Source organism: Passer montanus, unplaced genomic scaffold (assembly GCF_014805655.1).
Source record: "Passer montanus isolate IOZ18808 unplaced genomic scaffold, ASM1480565v1 scaffold89, whole genome shotgun sequence".
In the NCBI taxonomy this organism is placed as follows: Eukaryota; Metazoa; Chordata; class Aves; order Passeriformes; family Passeridae; genus Passer; species Passer montanus.
This window is the reverse complement of record NW_024374256.1, coordinates 2,453,136-2,474,422: the sequence shown is the minus strand read 5'-3', so window position 1 is coordinate 2,474,422 and position 21,287 is coordinate 2,453,136. Positions and strand designations below refer to the sequence as shown.

The 21,287-nt window shown below is 45.7% G+C and overlaps 1 protein-coding gene across 4 annotated transcripts; it reads right to left on the bottom strand.

The window, feature by feature from the left end:
- Positions 1-1,590: 1,590 nt before the first annotated feature.
- NFYC (nuclear transcription factor Y subunit gamma) lies at positions 1,591-20,304 on the bottom strand. 4 transcript variants are annotated; one of them, XM_039733625.1, is made up of 10 exons: positions 19,959-20,304; positions 18,042-18,154; positions 13,760-13,831; positions 12,504-12,617; positions 11,466-11,561; positions 7,959-8,132; positions 7,000-7,158; positions 3,726-3,833; positions 3,004-3,063; positions 1,591-2,432 (listed from the first exon to the last, which is right to left on the bottom strand). In XM_039733625.1, the coding sequence occupies exons 2-10, from the start codon at positions 18,144-18,146 to the stop codon at positions 2,313-2,315; spliced, it is 1,008 nt and encodes a 335-aa protein (XP_039589559.1). In that variant the 5' UTR covers positions 18,147-18,154; positions 19,959-20,304; the 3' UTR covers positions 1,591-2,312. The 4 variants fall into 4 exon arrangements, with proteins under 4 accessions (XP_039589559.1, XP_039589558.1, XP_039589560.1 ...); XM_039733624.1 differs by lacking the exon at positions 19,959-20,304 and having other exon boundaries at positions 1,591-2,429; XM_039733626.1 differs by lacking the exons at positions 3,726-3,833; positions 19,959-20,304.
- Between the last annotated feature and the right edge of the window lie 983 nt (positions 20,305-21,287).

The following is a 21,287-nucleotide window of genomic DNA, read 5'->3' as shown; positions in this document are numbered from 1 at the left end:
AGGGACCTCTGAGCGCCCAATTGCAGGGAAGGGTCCTCTGAGCCCACAGCTCCAGGGAAAGGACCTCTGACACCCCAATTCCAGGGAAGGCACCTCCGAGCCGTCCCCACTGTCCCATCCCTCTGTCCCATCCCCACTGTCCCATCCCTCTGTCCCATCCCCACTGTCCCATCCCTCTGTCCCATCCCTCTGTCCCATCCCTCTGTCCCATCCCTCTGTCCCATCCCTCTGTCCCATCCCCTGTCCCGTCCCCTCTCTCCCATCCCGCTCCAGCCCTTCCCACGGGGGCCCTCTCGTGGCCGATCCCACACTCGGAGCTTTCCCGAAAAGTTCCTTTTCCACCCCAAACCCATTTTCCCAGCCCAGGGGATGCTGCTCCAGCCTGGCACATCCCGGCTCTGCCCTCCCTCCCTCCCTCCCTCCCTCCCGCTGCTCCCAGGAATGGCAGGGTCGGGAAAACTTCAGGAATCAGGAAAATGGGATTGCCAAAGGCCAGGAGAGCCAAAGGCCCTCTGTCCCATCCCCTCTGTCCCATTCCCTCTGTCCCATCCCTCTGTCCCATCCCGCTCCAGCCCTTCCCACGGGGGCCCTCTCGTGGCCGATCCCACACTCGGAGCTTTCCCGAAAAGTTCCTTGGGATTGCCAAAGGCCAGGAGAGCCGAAGGCTGAGGCAGAGATTTGCTTCCCTTCCCGATGGCCTGGCAAGGGACACCTGGGACGGGAAAGGGGACACCTGGGATGGGGTAAGGGGGACACCTGGGCCAGGAAAGGGGACACCTGGGATAAGGGGACACCTGTGATGGGGTAAGGGGGACACCTGGGATAAAGGGGACACCTGGGCCAGGAAAGGGGACACCTCTGCCCAGGAAAAGGGGACATCTGTGATGGGATAAGGACACCCTTGCCAGGAAAGGGGACATCTGTGATGGGGTAAGGGGGACACCTGGGCCAGGAAAGGGGACACCTCTGCCCAGGAAAAGGGGACATCTGTGATGGGATAAGGAGGACACCCTTGCCAGGAAAGGGGACACCTGTGATGGGGTAAGGGGGACACCTGGGCCAGGTAAAGGGGGAAAACTGTGGCACAAGGTGGCATCTGTGCCATGGCAAGGGGGACACCTGAGCCAGGTAAAGGGGGCACCTGAGCTGGGACAACAGTGCCAGGAAAAGAGGGTCACTTGTGCCAGGGACACCCGTGCCAGGTAAAGAAGGGCACCTCTGCCCAGGAAAAGGGGACACCTGAGCTGGGACAAGGGGGACACGTGTGCCACACCAAGGGGGGCACACGTGCCAGGTAAAAGGGGCACTTCTTCCCAGGCAAGGGGGACAATTGTGCCAGGGCCAGGGGGACACCTGTGATGGGACAAAGGGGTCACGTGTGACAGGGTAAGGGGTGCAACTGTGCCAAATTTCACAGATTTAGCCCCAAACCCCTCCCAACAGCTGAGCTCTCAGCCAAGCCCTGGCATCCTGTGGCTCTTGTCCTGGCATCCTGTGGCTGATTTCCCTGCTCCAGGTGTAACATTCCCAGGGATCCAGGCTGCTCCTGCCCTGCATCTCATGGACAGCACACACAGGGCACACACAGGATCTGACAAAAGCAAATTTATTTCCTTTTATGAAGCTTATATTACATGCATGGACCAAAGCCAGGACAACAGGTAACAGCAGGGCTGGGGTTTTGTCCAGATTCCATCAGTTTTTCTGGAATCCAGAGGCCAAATTCAAGGATTTTTTGCTCTTAGAAAATACAATCATAATACAAGGAATGTTGCTTTTTTTATTATTTTGTTTCACTTCAATTCCTCCTCCTCCTATTCCCTGCATACAGCAAATGCTCCAAAAAAGGAGGCAGGAGGGAAAAATCTAAACCACACACACTTCCCCCCCTAAAAATTCCCTAAAACCCAAAACTGAGATGGGAGGACCAGACCTAGCTCTATCCAGAGAAAAAAAAATACAAACAGAACATCAGGATTAGAGCTCTGACAGGAGCAGTACCCTCAGGATTTTCCTAGAAACAAAAACATTTCCCACATTTGTTCAATGAGATGTTCCAAATCCCTTCGGATGGCTTCTCTCGGGGTTTGGAAAAGCAGCTGGATACACAAAGATTGGTTTGGAAAATAAAAATATTGCATTCTTGGCAGAGTCTGCTGGACAATTCTGGATATTCTGGGTATCCCATAGCCAGCAGAGCGAGGTGGAGGTGGCAGAGCTGCCACGGGCTCACTCTCAGCCGCGTTGCTGGGCCCAGCTGGGGCTGGCACAGGTGCTCAGGGCTGGATCTGGGATTGTCACCAGGTCCCTGCTCAGTCCCCTGTCACCTGCGTGGCCTGGGTGTCCGAGCTCTGGTTGGTGGACTGGATGAACATGGGCTGGGTGATGTCCTGGCCCGCGGGCATTGTCACCTGCTGGATCTGGTACAGCTGCTGCAGACACAGTGACAAAGGAACCTCCGTTAGTGCTCAGCACACCCAGAACCCTCCCCCAGATTCTGTCCCTCTGAGACACCCCAAAACCCACCATGAGCTGCCACCAAATCTGCTGCTAATTCCCACCAGAGTCCTTCTGGGAATTCCTGATGCCCAGGCTCACATCAGGGCCCCTCTGCCCATGGATTTCCCAGAGAAGCTGTGGCTGCCCTGGACCCCTTGGAAGTGTCCAAAGCCAGGCTGGACAGGGCTTGGAGCATCCTGGGACAGTGGAAGGTGTCCCTGGATGAGCTTTAAGGTGCTTCCAACCCAAACCATTCCATGATTTATGATACTCATGGAACACCCAGATGTTAAAACCTTTATTCCTGAATTAGGAATTTAGGATTTCACCCAGGAGTGCCAGGGACTGGATGAATTCAGAGCAAAGGCAGCAGAACTTTAAAAATCCACCTGAATTTAGACTGGCACAACATTCCCTTACTGTGCTGCAGGCCAGCAGTGCTTTATGAGAGGAACATGTGGATTTAGGACAGTCCCTGTTCCCCTTGTGCCCCCCAGCTCTTACCTGTCCATCCGTGAACTGGCTGAACTGCTGCTGCCCCTGCTGCACCTCTGTCTGCGTTATCTACAGAGATAAGAGCAGCTGATCACTGCCAGCCCTCCCCAGAGGGTCACAACCTCACCAACACCATCCTGCTGCTGCCTGGGGAGAGGTTTTTAACCTCAGCCAACTTTGCCAGCACCCCAACCGCGAGAGGAACGGCAGGCACGGACACCTCCAGAGCAAACACCACCTTCCAGACCAACACCAGGTCCTTCCAGACCCACACCAGGTCCTTCCAGACCCCAAAACCACGTCCTCTCTGCTTCCCCTGAGGAGAATGTGGCCTCCAGGCCAGCGGGAAGGATCCCTCAGCCTCAACGCCGCTCCCGACGTTCTGCCTTTCCTGCACGGCTCCTCCCTCACCCAGGCAAGAAGGAGAAGGAAAGAGAAGGTTGATGAGCCCAAAATGGCACCTGCAAGCAGCTCAGAAGCAGCGGGAGCTTCACCCAGAGCCACACACACACACACAAACAAGCTCTGCATGCACCTCTCACGGACACCTAAAGGAGGTTCCCGCTACGCTCCTTCATCTTTTATTTCATTTTTTAAAAAAAAAAAACTCTGACAAACAAGAAGAAAAGAAAAGTAGGAATCCTAACCCAAGAGGTGGTTGAAATCCCCTGGAATTCGCAGCTTCAGGAGCTAGGGAAGAAGCCTTGGAGGCAGCTCTGGGGAGTGCATACCTGCTGTGCATTGGTTGCAAGCGTCTGGATCTGCCCCTGGACTACCTGGGTGCCTGACACGGGTTGGGCTAAGCGGATATACTGCAGCTGGCCAGCATTCAACTGGACCTGGAGACAGGTGGAGGGGGCAGGGAAAGAAAATGAAACAGGTCACTCTGCACCCTCAACACACAGCAAAATTCCCTGCTCGATTCCACCACAGCAGGTGGAGTTATGGGGGAGCTTTCCCCAGGAGCTCCACGGAATTCTGAAGGGTTCCCAGCAGGAATCGCCACAAGGGACCCTAAAGGCAAAACCCTGGGGCACAGAGCTCCAGGACATCCCTCAGGCACCACATTCCTCCTTTTTTTTCCAGCCTGGGAAGGGTCAGTTAGTAGCTAAAGCATATTAATGGCTCAGTTTCTCAGGGATTTGGAAGCACTTTTGGTTACAAGGATTAAGTTTTACTCCTTTGAGGCAGCATTTCACATCAACTGTTAGGAGCTGGCAGAACCAAATAATAAATATCCTGCACGCCTAGCAATCATATCCTGCACCCCTAGCAATCATATCCTGCACCCCTAGCAATCACACCCTGCCAAAAATTAAGGAATAAACAGGAATTTCACCCACAAATAAAGCCAGCAGAGATGGCAAACCCCACAGATATTTTTGGAGGCTTTGAAGGCAGCTCTGCCAACACCTGTCAAGTCCCACCTGGCCCAAGCTCAGCTTTTTGGTGTCAGTGCTTCATGTGAGAGATTCAACCCCAAATTTATTCCCTACATCCCCTAATTTTGGATGCTTGGGAATGTGGGACATGAAGAAAATTCAGTTAATACACACAATAAAAATGTCACAGATACCACTGCTGGATTTCCCTTCTGTTATTTAATTTTACAACATTGAGATTCACAGTTTTAAGGGTAATTTCATACCAAAAAAAAATTTATTTTTTCCTTTTTATGAAGGGGAAAGAGCACACAGAACACTCTAAAAAACCTGCTGACTGATAAAGAAGTGCCTGGCACATGGTCCTGGCATTTCCACAAAAGCCACCAAGTCCCCCATTTGTGTCTGAAAGCTCCAAAATTATTTCAAGAGCAAATAAACTCCTCCTGAGCAACGAAATTTCAATAAAGAATTGGTTTCTGCATTGAGATCTGCAGGGAGGTCAAGTTTTCCATGCTGGGGGAATTAGGTTTTAATTACTTTGTTAAATGATGGTGGAAGAGATTTGGGAAAAGTTCTTCCAGCAAGGAGAGGAAGCTCCAAAGAACCTGCCCAAAATGAGGTCTGGGTAAGACAAAGATTAAATTTTATTATAAAATTCACATGGCTAAACAATTATCACTTCACTGATGGATTCGCTTCCAGTTTTTCTCTGTTAAAAAATCACTTTTCCACTTCATTTCTGGAATAAAGAGCAACAGGGAGTGTGCACAGCACCAGGAACATGTGGAAAACCAGGAGTAAGATGCTCCCAACACTCCAGGGGCATTTCCAGTTTCAGGAGAGTTTCCAGCTCAATTTGGGTGATCCAAGATTCCCTGCTGAGCCCTCAAGAGTGCACAGAGCTGACAGAAGATGGCTCTGACTGTGCCAAAAGAGAAAGGAAATAAAGGAAAAAAAGTAAGAAAAGCAAAGCAGGAAGAGCAAAACTGACCAAGGACTGGAATTTTGTAGAGCCAAATCCAAGTTTTTCTCCAAGATTTATTTTATTTCACTTGCTGGAAGCTCCTTCAGCACCAACTGTGGCTCTTCAACAGAAGAATCCTCCTGGTTGCAGCCAAACAGGATCTCTGCTGGATGGGGGGCTGGGAATTGGGATTATTCCATCCCACGTGGCTGCTTTGCAGCTTGGAGCTGTCAGAGATCCAGGTATTCCCAAAAAGATTCCACACTGCAGCCCCTGGCAGCTCCTGAGGAGCAGCCACAGCTCCCTGTTCTCCACAACCCCAGGAAAGAGGGAAGAAAATGCAAATTCTTGGTCAAAACCAGACCCTAAAACCCCTGCAGTCTGTCCAAAACCACAGGATCACTTCCCAAAGGATCCCCCTGGATTTTCTTCAGGAGCTTTTGGCCCTGAACAGCTCCTTTGTAAAGAATTCTTTCTCCCAAGAGATGTCCAAGCCCCTTTCTGTAGTTCCAGCATTCTCTGCAGACAAATCTGAGCTGTTCTTTCTTGCTGAGGATCCACTGGAGATCTCCTTCCACAATTCTTTGAGGAACAAGTTTCTCAGAGAGATTTTCACAAGGAAAAGAAGACAAAAAAGAAAAGGAGAAGAAGGAAAAAAAAGAAATGGACAAGAAAATGCAGAGAAGAAAAAGGTTTCCTTGTAGTAAAAAAGACAATTTGGGAATTCCTTCCTTCCTGATCAACACCTCAAGGCAGCAGGAATCAGCTGAAGACTCAAGAGATGAAAAGAGCTGCAAAAATCTGGCAGCTCCCCCAAGCCAAAGCCTTTCCAAGACGCTCTGACCACGAGCAGAGGGAAGCTCAGCAAGGCTGGAAAGGCAAAACCTGCGTGAAAGCTCCAATTTCACAGCAAAACTGAAATCCAAGAGAAACGTCTGGCCTTGGGTGACCTTTGTGTTCTGGAACACAGAAGTGGCTGAATTTTGTTTATTTTTTTCCTCCAACAGGTGTGATATTTCCCAGCTGGGAACCAAAAGCCACAGCTTTGTTGTAATTCTAAGTTAATGTGACTTTTTTTGACTTCTGTGTTTACTTAGGACACATTGCAGAAAGTCTGGGTTATATTGGGCACCTAAAATCCCATTTTTAAGGCTGATGTAAAAGTGAGGAGGTATCTCCTGGTTCTAAAAAGCCATTTCTCCAACCAGCTCCAAACATTTTGGAGAAAATATTTCTTTTAACATCAAAGTTTATTAATAACTCCCAGATGGCAACTTTCCCACTCAGCCTGCCAGGTCACGACTTCAGATTGCAGAGGCACAACCAAGTAAAGGCAAAAGAAATAAATTCTCTTTTATTCAAACCAGGCTGTGGTGAAGAACTGAGGTTTAGCCAGGAAATATTTGATTTACTGCTTCCTAATCACAACTATTTCACTCAGGGGAAGGTGTTTGGGGTGGGCAACGAGTCTGGACTAAATGAGTTCAGATTTATTTCCCCCTTCAAGTCACACTTGGTTGGTTTTCCTAAGTGCAGGAACCACACCACTCAATCCAAACTTCCTCTGCCAGTTAACAAAGCAAACAGAAACAAGCCTCATGCTCACAAAATTTGCTCAGGGGGACTTTTCCACCTTTCCTCCTGGCCAAATCTTACCGGGATTTGTTGGATTTCTCCCGTGTTGGTGATGATTTGCTGCATCACTTGCATGGTTTGTCCTGTGCCGCTCTGAGCCTGCTGGCTCTGGCCCTGGGGCTGGGCCTGCACGATCTGCACCTGCTGCCCCTCTCCCACCTGCATTGTCACAGGGGTGGTCTGCACAAAAACAAAACAGGGATGAGGATCAGGAGGTGGAAAATCCATGGGATGTCAGGATTGGGGCAGACTGAGCCTGTCCTACACCCCCTGATCCTTGCTGGGGCAGGCCTGGCCTCCACCCATGAATTGTGAGGATTAAACCACCAGAGAGGGAGCTCAGAGCCTGGGTGAGGCACTGTCCTGGAGGATCCGACCCAGGAACGGGATCAGGAACCACATTTGGCCCAGGAGAGCTGAGGTTGTCCCACAGAAATGTCCAAGGTAAGGCAGGACAAGGATTGAAAGAACCTGGGACAGCAGAAGGTCCCTGATCATGGACCAGGGTGAGATTTAAATTCCTTGCTTCCCTCCCAACCCATGCCAGGGGTTAAATCCATGACTTCCACACTGTCACTGATGTTCCTGAGCAGTCCATCCCTGAGGATTCCCCTCAGGTCTGGCTCACCTGGCCCTGCTGGGGCTGGGGCAGGCCTGTCTTAGACCCAGATTAAATCACCACAGAGGGAGCTCAGAGCCTGGGTGAGGCACTGTCCTGGAGGATCCAACCCAGGAATGGGATCAGGAACCACATTTGGCCCTGAAGAGCTGAGGTTGTCCCACAGAAATGTCCAAGGTAAGGCGGGACAAGGACTGGAACAACTTGGGACAGCAGAAGGTCCCTGATCATGGACCAGGGTGAGATTTAAATTCCTTGCTTCCCTCCCAACCCATGCCAGGGGTTAAACCCATGATTTCCATGCAGTCACCGACGTTCCTGAGCAGTCCATCCCCGAGGGCTCCCCTCAGGCCTGGCTCACCTGGCCCTGCTGGGGCTGGGCGATGATGATCTGGCCCGGCTGGATGGTGGTGGTGGCCGTGGTGGTCTGCTGGCCCTGCTGCTGGCCCTGCACCTGCACTGCTGCTGGCTGCTGGGCCAGGGTGAAGTAATACTGCACGGGCTCGGCCGGGGTGACGGCCTGGCGCACCTCCTCCTGCAGGGGAACAGCGGGAATGGGGATGGGAACATGGCACCCGCCCTCCCCAGACACACACCTCCCTCAGAGCACCTCAAGGGTGAGCTGATAAAAACCCCATTGTTCGGCTCTGTGGAAATCAGGAGTGTTCCCAATAAAGTGTGGGTGATGTGCCTTAAAAACCTCAGCACCTCGAGTCACAGTGAGGAGGAGAAAATGAATCAAATTACCAGAACTGAAAGCCATGGAACTTCCTTCCAATTGCAAATGCCCCAGGACAACTGACAGAGCCTCCTCTGTCACCCAGCCCCTCTCTGAGCTGCCTTCCCCACCCTCCAGCGAGCTCTGGTGTCAATAAAAGTCATGGATTTGAAGATTGCTGTCGTGTCTGGAGTTATTTATTTAAATCCAGCCTTGCCAGGCTGAGAACCATTCCCTGCTGTGGCAGCAGGGACAGCTCAGCAGTGGAAGAACCAAAGCTCTGCTCTGCCTCCCTGGCAGCAGCAACGCTGCTTTCTTTCATCTCAGCAGAGAAAAGCCCCTCACGATCAACGACATTCCAGGATTTTCAGAGATTATGGGATGCAGATACTGCAGGATCAGAATTCCTGAGCTCCCCAGAGCAGATGCAGCTCCCAGACGTTCACTCCATGGCAGAAGGCGTAAACAATCCTCTCCCAGCCACCTCGAGTTCACAGCTGAGAGTGTAGGATGTTTACACGTGCTACAACATGGGACATTCCCACCTCCAACAGCCTGCTGGGATCCCTGCTTTTCTGAGGCTTGCTCATGGATTCCCCTCCAGTTGATCCAGCTGGGCAGGAAAAGGAAAATTCACATTAAACAGGAGCATGTCTGGGTGAGCAGCGGGCTGGAGTGAGGAGTTTGTTGGCTTAGAAGATGTTTTTTGGAGAGGAGAACAACTCAGGAGTTACTCCTGGGAGGTTTCCCAGAGTAAGAATCCCAAAAATTCAACTGATCCCAGCTGGTTGTAAAAAAAGACCGACTTTGAGCCTGGCTCTCAGGGCAAACATCATCACAACCTCCATCAAACACAACATTTCCTCCTCCAGCAACTCCCTGTTATTCCCATTCCCCTCATCAATTCCTGTGAAGGAAGGAGTAATAATATTTAAGAAATTCAAATCTATTTTCACCAGGGCAGTGAACCAGCAACCCACAAGAGCTGGGGCTGCTCTCAGCCCAATCCTTAGGTTATTTCTGGAGTGCTCCAATCCCCAATTCCAGCTGAATCCTGAAATAATGAAGGCCACTGAGAGCTCCTCTGAGCATCTATTCCAGGATGCTCAATCCTGTTTGCAGGAATGGCTTTAAATCCAAATCTGCTTCCACTCCCTCCTAGCCCAGCCTCTGCCATCTTTTATTTCCAGAGCAACACAACACCAGGATTTCATTCCCAGCTTCTCCAAGAACCAACACTGCCTTGTCAAAGAAGAGATAAATACAGATTGTAACACCAGGCAAAAATTAAAAAAAAATAAATTAAAAAAAAAATCCAGGCACAGGCAGCTTTTCCACTGGTTTTCCCCTGTAAATCCTTAACCTGCATTCCTACATTCTCCACCCAAATTTTCCTGCTGGAAAAAGCGTTCCTGGTGATCACAGATGGGTGAGGAACATCTCCCCAGCCTCATTTCCACCCCAAACCCCCCAGGATTTCCTGGCTGGGATGGATCAGCACTTATCCCAGATGCTGTAACACACTCCTCAAGTGCTCCAGGAAAATTCCTTGGATTCCAGAGCTTGGATGTTCTGTAATCACAAGCTCCTGATGGGAATCAAGCAGGGAGAAGACACAGGGAATGCTCTCTCCTCCCAAACATGGTGTACTGCTAAAAATAGAAAAGTACAGGAATGAGGCACCTCAAGGATAAAAAAAAAAAAAAAGAAAAAAGAAAAAAAAGTGGATTTCCAGTGCCAGAATGGAAATTTCAATGACTTCTGTAAAACAAGTTAAGGAAGAGCAGCTCTGGGGGCTGTTTTGTCTTTTAATTAACACCAAACTAATGAGTTTGGGAGAAATCATGAGGATTTATGCAGATATTTCTATTTTATGTTGAGTTTCCAGCACACCTGGCATGCTGATTTTAACCCCAGGAGCAGCAGCATGGACTCTCCCAGATTTTGGGACATGGAAAAGTGGTTTCCTTATTTTCTAGACCTTCTGGAAATCAGGATGGGAAGTTAAAGGCAGCTCAGGGCACTATCCCAAAGGAAGAAGTGTGGATTCTATTCCCTCCTTTCATTGTCACTCCAGCAGCACCACCAGGACACTTCCAGGCACAAAATCAAGCAGCAACCTCCAAAATCCAGCTTCAAATTGGAATGCTGCTCTGGACACTCAGAGCAGACAGAATTTTCCATGCTAGCCAGGATTTAAATGGAATAGGGAAAAAAAAATCAATTTTAGAGACAAACTTCCAGGCCAAGATGTTCCACAGGATCCCAAATTCCTCAGTTTTTTGGGACAACTGGGATTTTTCCACGCTGCAAACCTTCAGAAGTAGCAGAAAAGTGTTGTTGAAACAATAATTTGAATTTTCTTTTTTATTGCAGGAGCAGAATTATCCAAAGAGGGCCTTGAGGGGAACCCAGAGCTTTTATCCACCAGGGAAATTGGAAGAAAGGGATGAGGAATCCCTGCAGCTCAGCTGAGAGCAGCAGCCTGCTGCTGTAAACATCCGACTGAAAGCTCCTTCCAGCACCTTCCAGCTTCCAGTCAAGGATGTTTACAGAGGCACTGACTGCCCCAAAGGATGCAGGAGGGGATTTTTCAACCCAAAATGCAGATAAATCCATTTTTTGTCCAAGTGAAATTCTTCCCACTGGCACCATTTGGGATCAGAACTGTTCAGGAATGGGTTTGGTTTGTTGTTAGGACTGGTGTGATCTCCACTCAAGCTCTATTTCCATTAAAAACCCAGTGGTTTTTAGTTTTATTGATGAATTTTATTTAAGAATTTAAGAACGTGAAATTTAAGAATTTAAGAACCTGAAATTTAAGAATTAAAAAACTTGAAATGAAAGAATTTCACAGAATCACAGAATAATGAGGTTGAAAGAGACCTCTAAGATTATCGAGTCCAACCTAAATTTAAGAACCTGAAATGAAAGAATTTTAAAACCATGAAATTAAAGAATTTAAAACCATGAAATTAAAGAATTTAAGAACTTGAAATTTAAGAATATAAAAACCTGAAAACCACAGGAAATAAAACAGAGAAGAGGAAACCTCATGTTTAAATCTGTGTTGCTTGATCACCTCTGTTTTCATCAGAGGCTGAAACCACGCTGAGGAAAGGACAAAAATTGCAGAATTTGGTGTCTCACCTGCCTTTTTGGAGGCTTCAGCTCATCCCTGGGCACAATATCGATCAGGAAATCAAACTGATCAAACTTGGTGATTGCCATGGCGATGTCATTCCTCTGCAACAACAAAGGGAGAAATTCCTCAGCTCCAGGAGGGTTTTGGCACTGGATAAATGAAATTAGAGGTGTTTAAAGCTGAGGGGAAAAAGCAGGGAATGTCTCCTGCAGGTCCCAGCTGGTGGAAATTCAGTTTTGTGCTGAGCAAAGCCTCCAAAATGGGCAATAAAAAAGGTTTTTGGCAATTTGAGCTCAGTTTAATGGGTAGCAGTCGTGGGTGCCTGCCCCTAAATCAGCAATTCCTGCCCAAGAACAGGAGAGCTGATGTGGGCCTGAATATCCCAATTTTTCCCCTGAGCTGAGGGCCTGAATTAATGGTTGCTGCATTTTCCAGTAGTTCTGCTCAATATGTAAGACTAAAAGTGAAAAACCCCTCTTTTTCTCCATAAATGACCTTAAAAAATTATATTTTACTCTTTAACCATTAAAAAAATTAGTATTATTGAGGAAATGGATTATCTAAAAGAAGCAATAATCTGTATTTTGTTGTATTTTTATTTTCACCACCACAAACCAAACCTATACATACAAATTTAGATTACAACTAACAACAAAATCAACCAGAAATTCAACAGCTGCAGAGTTGATCCAGCAAATCAGCTGAGATAGAGCTATTATTGAGGAAATGGATTCCCTACAAGAGCCAATAATCTGTATTTTGTGGCATTTTTATTTTCACCTGCACATTTCCATCACCACAAACCCAACCTCTCCGTGTTTAGATCACAGCTAACAACAAAATCAACCAGAAATTCAACAGCTGCAGAGCTGATCCAGCAAATCAGCTGAGAGACAGAGATTTGTGTTTAGGTGAGTTTATTTTAATTAAATTAACAAAAAGCCCCTTTCAGCTGGGCAGCTCTGTACAAAACAGCCCTGGTGTTATGGAAACAGGGGGTGGGGCAGGGATTTGGGAGCAGCTGGGGTTTGGGACCCCCTCACCTGCAGGGTCCTGCGTTTGTTGTCCTCTGTGTGGATCCAGGCCCGCAGCGTCAGCTCGGTGATGAAAATCTGAGCAGCTTTGGCAAACAGCACGGGGGCTTCTGCACTGATCATCTGGGAAAAAATCACATTGTGGGCAATTTTACCACTCAGTTCTGATGGTGCAAAAAGGAATTTCATTGCCTGAGTGGAAGTTGGGTGGTTAAATGAGAATTTGGGGGAGTTTTCACCTCAGGATTTCCTCGGGTGTGACTGAGTTAAGATCATGGGAGAAGAGTTTTGGGTGTCTAAAATATTCTCTAAAGAGATTTGTTTGTCTTTTTTTCACCAAATTCCTTTTCCTTAAAAAACATCTGGCTCCAGTTTAACTCAAATTAAGCAGTTTGGTTATCAGCCTCGACATTAATGCTTATTAATTAACCTCTAAATAGGAATATTTCAGACAGGCCAGAGACTTTCCCCGCTCTCCACTCTGCCTTAAAATCTCATTTTCCCCTTTATCATCACAAATTTGGCATTTTTTTGGTTCAGACACTGAGTTGGGCCCTCAGAGGTCTGGGATCATCTTTTTCCAGGGAGTCTGAATGGAGAATTTTCAGGATCTCATTTAAATTAAGGGATGTCCTGACAGAAGGATGGTGTCACACTGAGGGAAAAAAGAAAAAAAAAAGAGGACAAAAAATTCTCTTTTCCCTCAGGAATTAAGTGACAGTTTTCCAAATTAAAAAAACAGGGATGAGTGGAGCAGCACAGAGTCAAAAACTGCAGGTGATTCCTTTTTCCTTTTTGCTGTGTCAGGGAGTTTTCATCAATTTGTGTGTCCTTGTCATCAAAATCCCAAATACTGGGATCAAACCCATGTTATCCACCTGAATTATTGCTTCTTTTTCCATAAAAATGGAGTTAGGTGGCACAAAAATCACTTTAAATCTTTGTGAGAGTGGAGAAAAACAAAGAGGCAACTTGAGAGGAGACAGTTAAGCACTAGGGAAAACAGGAAATAGCCAGAATTATTTTTGTATTTATTATACCCTTAAAGTGGTATTTATCACAAGAAAACAAAACTTCAAAATCAAAACCAAAATCCCAAATGTTTCTGCTTTCCCAGCTCGCTTTAATTACACAAGGCCAAGGGAATTTTGCTAAAAAACGCCTTAAAAATAATAATAATGAGAAAATTAATGAATTTCAAGGAACAATGGGTAAAATATCCAGGAAAAGGATCATAAATTCCAGGCTAAAAATCCTGAATTTACCTTCACATCCTCATCCAGTTTCATGATCTTCTTAATCCGAGCCAAGGGCAGCTCCTGAACCCTGAAGTCTTTCTGCAGAGAGATTTGAGAGATTTTTACTGATATTTAACTAAAAATAAAGGCTAAAAATGTGAAAACAATCAGTGTTTTCTAGAACTGAACTAGTTAAATTCAGATTTATTCTCTTTCAGGTGTGGCAGCTGTTCCTGAGGGCTGGAAAGTCTCTTTTTTGTGTTTTATATTGATTTATTTCTTCTGTCAGACATTTACATTCATTATTTCACTTCCAAGCTGAAGTTTTCCTCAAGAACAGAATGTTTCTGATGTCACCCATTTATCCATCTATTTATATTTGAAACAACTAAGTCAATTCTGTTTCCTGAGCCCCAGAAACCATTGGAATTTACAAAAAAATCACAGGAGAAAATGAAGGTAAATAAGAGCTGGATGAAATCCTTGTGTCACTAAATTCCAATTTTGGTGTTAAAAACCTTGCAAGAACTTGGTTTAAAAGATCATTTTTATGTTTTTAGGTGGATTTTTCCCTGTTTCCCAGTCAGGAATGGTGGTTTAGGAGCCTGGATTATCCCTCTGAGCCCAAATTTGCACCCACACATTCTCTGGAGAGAATTCCTGGCCTCAGGAAATCACCAAGAGGCTTCTCCCTTCCCTGAAGACAAAAAGTGAAATTAAAATAAATTAATTAATTCAGTGTATCCCTGCCAGGAACCTCTCAAAAAAAAGGGGAGAAAGGCTGAGGCTACATCCCACTGCATCAGGAATGCAGAATTCCTACTCACAAAAGAGTTCTTTAAAAAAATAATAATCTTCCCTTCCTAACAAAAATGTCACAGAAAATAATGGGAAAGTCATTTCTCCAGGGAAAAAGCACTGCAGGATGTGTTAGGGAAACAAAAGAGGGAAAAAAAAAAGCTGAAAATGCTGGGTTTTATTCAGAATTTCTCTTCTTTCCAGTAAAGAAAAATGTGGATGTTGTGCATGGCCCAGCCAGCACTCCAGCAGGGGCATTTAATTTAATTAATATCCAGCACATCTATCAACATTTATCTACATTATTTTATATATTTACATAACCAAAAAACATTTTGTGCTTTTTATTCTGCAGAGAAACCTGAGTGTGGTGTTCCTGCTGCAAACCAGAATTCATTTGTTGTGAGGCTGTCCCATCCTGACGGAAAATGTGGAATTTTGAAGGATTTTGGGCAATAAAAGGGCTGGGACCTGTCCTTAAACAAGTGAAGGGGTTGCTAGGACATGAAAAAATACCCCAAAAGGGTTTTTTTGTTGTTATTTTTGGGTTTTTTACAATTTTTCCCCTCATGTTTTTTCCTTTTTAAAGGGCCTCATGAACTTTAAGCATCACAGAAAGCTGAGGGGAAAATTTTTAATCTGCACCACTTAAGACTTAAAATTCAACTTTATGAAAGCTGAGGAGACACAAACAAAAATAATAAAATAATATTAAATAATAAAATATTAAAAACACAACAAATAGCAAAAATATATTAAATTAAACACACATTAATATTAAATAATCAAATATTAAAATGATAAAATAATTTAATTTAGATATTAAATATTAAATATTAAAAATATTTAATTTAGAGGGAAAAAAATTAGAAATTGAAACTTTTTTATTCCTTTAAGGCAGGCAGGCCACATGCCATAAATCAGAAGGAGCAGCGTGGTGGGGAAGGGAAGCAGGAAAAGCCTCAGCCACCAATTCCTCATCTTTGCTTTTCTCCAAATTAGGCCTCCTTGTCTCCACAGCCTCTTGTGGAGCTGCAAAGCTGAGCTCAGCCTAGGCCTGGCTCTTATTTATGTATTTTTATGTATATATTTATCCTGGAGAAGCAGGATTCTGCTGCATCCTCCCCTCTTCTTTAAACACACTTTACTCTTGTTTTTATCCTGAATTTTAGCCATGAAAAAAAAACCCCACAAAACCAGGCAGAAACAGCCCCAAAAATCAGGGGATCAACACAGCTTTTGCACCCACATCTGGGAGCAATTTTTAATAAAAAACAGAATAAATGTCAGGATTTGATTCCACAGCATTAGGATGATTTCCTGTTATTCCTTTTCCTTCCCTTCCCTCAGTTCCCAAAAATCAGGGACCAACAGATTTCATCCCCACATCCACAGGTGTAATTTCAGTAATAAACAGAATAAATTTCAGGATTTGATGGTCCCAGTATTATGATGATTTCCTGTTATCCCTTTTCCTTCCCTCAGTCCCCAAAAATCAGGGACCAACACAGGAGGAATTTTAATAAAAAACAGAATAAATGTCAGGGTTTGAATCCACAGTATTGTGATGATTTCCTGTTATCCCTTTTCCTTCACTGCCCTCAGTTCCCAAAAATCAGGGACCAACAGATTTTCCACGTCCAGAGGAATAATTTTAATAACAAGCACAATATATTTCAGGTTTTCATGATTCCACAGCATTGGAATGATTTCCTGTTATCCCTTTTCCTTCCCTCAGTCCCCAAAAATCAGGGACCAACACAGGAGCAATTTTAATAAAAAACAGAATAAATGTCAGTAAATTTCAATAAATTGATGATTCCACTGCTGGGATCTTTTCCTGCTATCCCTCAGCTCCATTCCCAGTGACTCCTGAGCTGGCAAAGCAATAAATGGATGCCACTGACAGTTGAAAATTAAGCTGCCCATCCTTGATAAGCTGTATAATAAACCCCTTTCATGTGGAGATGAAACTCCAGCTCGCAAGAATTCTCTGTGCTGAAAGAGGAGAGTAATTAATTCTGGTTATGCATACAAATTTCTACATCTGTTTCTTTAATCAACTATCTGCACACAGGAAAAAAAAAGTCAGCTTATCCTGGGCCTGGTGGATTTGGGTTTTTTTCTTTTTTTTACTTTGAAGAGCTTGGCTTGGACTTGAAGTTTTTGGTTTTAGCTGCATTAAAAGCACCAGGAGAGTGATTTTTGGATCATAGGAATCCATCAATCTCCCTTCAAAAGTAATTTTTATTTACGTGCCCTTGCTCCCACACCTCTTGTGGGGATGGGAAAAAAGAGAAGTTGCTTAGTCCAGTTGTTATTCTCAGTCTAAATGGGATTTTTAAATCAGATGTCTTTATTTAATAACACACCTGATAATGACACACTTGGAATTTGAGTGATTTCAACACTTCAGGGCTGTCAGAGGAGGTGCTTCTGGACTAGGGCAGGAGCCTAAAGTCAAATTCATTCACAAAAATGGAATTAACAGGGAATTTAGGGAGGAGGGCAAAGTCTAAGCTGTATTTTACCAGTAAAAACTTGCTGTGGACAAGGGATCCCTCACAGGTTTATAATTCAGAATATGAACAGCAGCACAATGTGAGGTTTATCCTCAAATCCCTCAATCTTCTGGTACCTGAAACAGCCTCTGGCAGCTCCTTTTCCACCATTTTTAGAATCCCACTTCCTTTTTCTCTCAGGGAATTCCCCAGGATGCAGCCATGGCCATCCCTGAGCCTGATAAAAACTTTTAAATCACCTTTGGGGTGTTGGTTGAGCCCAGAAGGAGCTGCAGGTTTGGCTGCTCCACCTCAGAGAGGGAACATTCCCTGGAATGCTGCAGGCCAGGCTGGATGAGGCTTGGAGCCTAATTTTTCTCTAAATCTGAATATTTTCATTTATTCCCAAGGAAGACCTGGAATGGGTTCTATTTTAATTCCACACTTCCCAAGGAATTTAATTTCACACTTCCTGAGGAAGACTTGGAATGGTTCTGTTTTAATTCCCAACTCCTGTGCCCAAGGCACACAGGAATATCTTTTCCAAGCTAAACCATTCCATGATTTTATGACTCTGTCACAATTCCATCTCCATTTTTCTGGAGATTCATGACTGAAGGATTATTCCTCACTTCCTAAACCCCCTTATCCCACAGAAACACTGATTTCCCAGATCCCAGAGCAGGAAGCTGGGCTTTGACAGGGATTTTTCTATTATTTTCTGGGAGTAGCCCAATCCCTGGGGATGCTCATGGTTCTATTTTAATTCCCAGTTCCCATGCCTAAAGAACAGGGGAAAATCCTGAAGATCTTTTCCAGGCTAAACCATTCCATGATTTTATGACTCTGTCACAATTCCACTTCTATCTGCCCTGGCTGATTATTCCTCACTTCCTAAACCACCTTATCCCAGAGAAACCCCAATTTCCCAGATCCCAGAGCAGGAAGCTGGGCTCTGACAGGGATTTTCCCTGTTTTTCTGGGAATACCCCAGCCCTGGGGCTGCTCACCACGGTGAGGTTGCGGATCTCCTCCATCACCCGTGGCCAGAAGCTCTGCAGGCTCTGCTGGGCATCGCTGTTCCCCGCCGTGCCAAAGCCACCATCCGTGGACATCCTGGCACCTGGGAGAGGAAAAAAACGGAAAAAAAATGTAAAAAACAGGAAAGAAACGGGATAGAAACAGGAGGAGGAACATCCAGGAGGAACACCCAGGAATGGCTTCAAATCCATGGGTTTAGGTTAAAGATTGGGAAGAAATTCCTTCCTGTGAAGGGTTGGGATGGATTTCCCAGAGAAGTTGTGGCTGCCTTGTCCTTGGAAGTGTCCAAGGCCAGGTGGGAGCCATGGATCCATCCATTCCTTCGTCCATCGATCTATTCCTCCATGGATCGATCTATGGATTGATCTATGGATTCATCTCCACATCCATCCATGGATCCATCCATCCATCCTTCCATCTCTACATCCATCCATTGATCCATCCATCCATCCTTCCATCTCTACATCCATCAATGGATCCATCCATTCCTTCGTCCATCCATCTATTCCTCCATGGATCCCTCCATGGATTGATCTATGGATCCATCTCTACATCCATCCATGGAGCCATCCATCCATCCTTCCATCTCTACATCCATCAATGGATCCATCCATTCCTTCGTCCATCCATCTATTCCTCCATGGATCCCTCCATGGATTGATCTATGGATCCATCTCTACATCCATCCATGGATCCATCCATCCATCCTTCCATCTCTACATCCATCCATGGATCCATCCATCCATCCTTCCATCTCCACATCCATCCATGGATCCATCCATCTTTCCCTCCATTTCTACATCCATCCATGGATCTGTCCATCTCTCCCGTGGATCCATTCACCCATGGATCCATCCATCCTTCCTTCCTTCCTTCCTTCCATCTCTTCATCCATCCATGGATCCATCCATTCCTTTGTCCATCCATCCAGGAATCCCTTCATGGATAAATCCATTCCTTATCCATCCATCCATCCATCCATCCATCCATCCATCCATCCATCCATCCATCCATCCATCCATCCGTCCACCCATCCATCCATCCGTCCATCCATCATCCATCCATCCATCCATCCATCCCCTCCTTCCCTGGATTTCCTTCCTCAGGATCCCTGAGCTCCCAACAGCTTTAGGAGCAAAGTGGCTGCTCCAACCCCAAATTCTGCTGGAAAACCAGAGACAGGATCCCAGGGAATGGCTGGAGCTCTTCCAGGGGGGGATTCAGGTTGGATTTAGGGCAAAGTTCTTCCCTCAGAGGCTGCTGGGAACATCCCCAAGGCTGCCAGAGCTCCAGGAGGGTTTGGACACCTCTCCCAGGGATGCCCTGGATGATCCCTGAGGATCCTTCCAGGACATTCCAGCTGTCCCGGGATGAGCTGAAGCACCCAAAATCCAGGCTGGGACCATTCCAAAGAGGAGATCCATGGACACAGCTCTGAGGGAAACAGCAGCAAGGAAACAACTCCTTCCCAAAAAAACAGGGAACGAGGGAAAAGCTTTCCCAGAGAAAAATATGGATCCCTGGAAGTGTCCAAGGCCAGGCTCGGAGCACCCTGGGGGGAAACAGCAGCAAGGAAACAACTCCTTCCCAAAAAAACAGGGAACGAGGGAAAAGCTTTCCCAGAGAAAAATATGGATCCCTGGATCCATGGAAGTGTCCAAGGCCATGCTCGGAGCACCCTGGGACAGGGGAAGGTGGAATTCCCTTCACCCCATTCTGTAAATCCAGGATTCACCTCCAATCCATCCACACCACCTCTCCAGGCAGAAAAACATTTTATTTTTCCAGAATGAAGGAAAAAGAAAAGCCAGGAAAAGCCGAGGCCTCGCCGAATGCAGAGCAGATCCCAGGAATTTCCCAACAGCTCTCGGAGCTTTTCCGCTCACCGGAGCACGACACCTCTGGCAAACATCAAAATTCCCAAATCCTGCAGCAGCTGACAAAAGCTGGGAGAGTTTCGCTTCGTGGAGAGCCAAGGAAGCGTGGAGATGCCTCTGGATGGGTTTTTTGGGTTGTTTTCTGCACAAATGCTTTTTCTGCTCTTTTTTGGGCGCCCTGGGGAGGGGGAGGCGGCCAAACAAAGCTGTCTCCCCTTGGAAAATTCCCTACTTCAGCTCCTGGAAAACACAACCCAGGGGAAAAATCTCAATTAAAGCCAAAATTTCTGAGGCTGCAATTCCAGCCCGAGCAGAATCCAGGGTTTTATCCTGGAAAAAAACCAGATCCATGGCACAGGCAGCTTCCAAGGGAGGTGGGATGGGAATGGGGACCCATCCAGTGAGGGCCATGCACAATTTCTGCTGGTTTTTAAATTTAATTTCATTTTAAAATGTAATTTAATGAATAAATGTAATTTTAAACGTAATATTTTTAATAATAAATGTAATTTTTGAGATGTTCCTACCAGGTAAGGACCAAGCAAAGAGGGTGGAGAGCATCTCCAAAGGGAATTTATCCAAATATTCCCAGGGAGTTGCAAACAGGGAAGGAATCTGCACCATCCTGGTGGGATCACAAATTCCAGCTCCTTCCCATACAGGATTCCCCCAATTCTGGGGAAAATCCCATTGTTTTCCATGGAAAAAAGCAGCAATTCCCACCCCAAATCCCACCTGGCCCTGGCAATCAGCTCCCCCTCATCCTGTCCATTATCCCAAATCCCTCTCCAGCTTCCAAAGTCGTCCAAGAAGCAGGAGAAGTTTAATAATTCAATAAATAATAATGAAATTCGATAAAATAATTAAGGCTAATTAAGCACTGAACCCACAGCATCATCATCATTCCACTGCACTTATTCAAATATAAAAAATTCCAACATTATGGACAGGCAACACATTAAAAAACAATTAAACCAACCAAAATAATTAAGATTTTTTTATGTTGAACGCTGATTTATTGATCCAAAAAGATTCTATAAAATGATGGCAGAAAATCCAACAGAGCAGTGGCAGAAGGGGATGGACACAAACTCAGGGGAGGCTGAAATTCTGCTTTAAAAAACTCATTTTAAACCAAATTTTTAAGAGGTTGAAAGGTTATTTCAAGAATTAAATGCAACCAGGGAGGATATCAGCAAAACCTTGGGTTGATCCTGGAAAAATCAACACCTGAGCACTCCAGGTCATTTTTTTTTAAGGAATATTTAGGATTTTTGCACTTTCAAAGTGCAGAATTGTGCAGCACATCCCCTGTGCTGCCAGCCCCAGAGAAAAAGA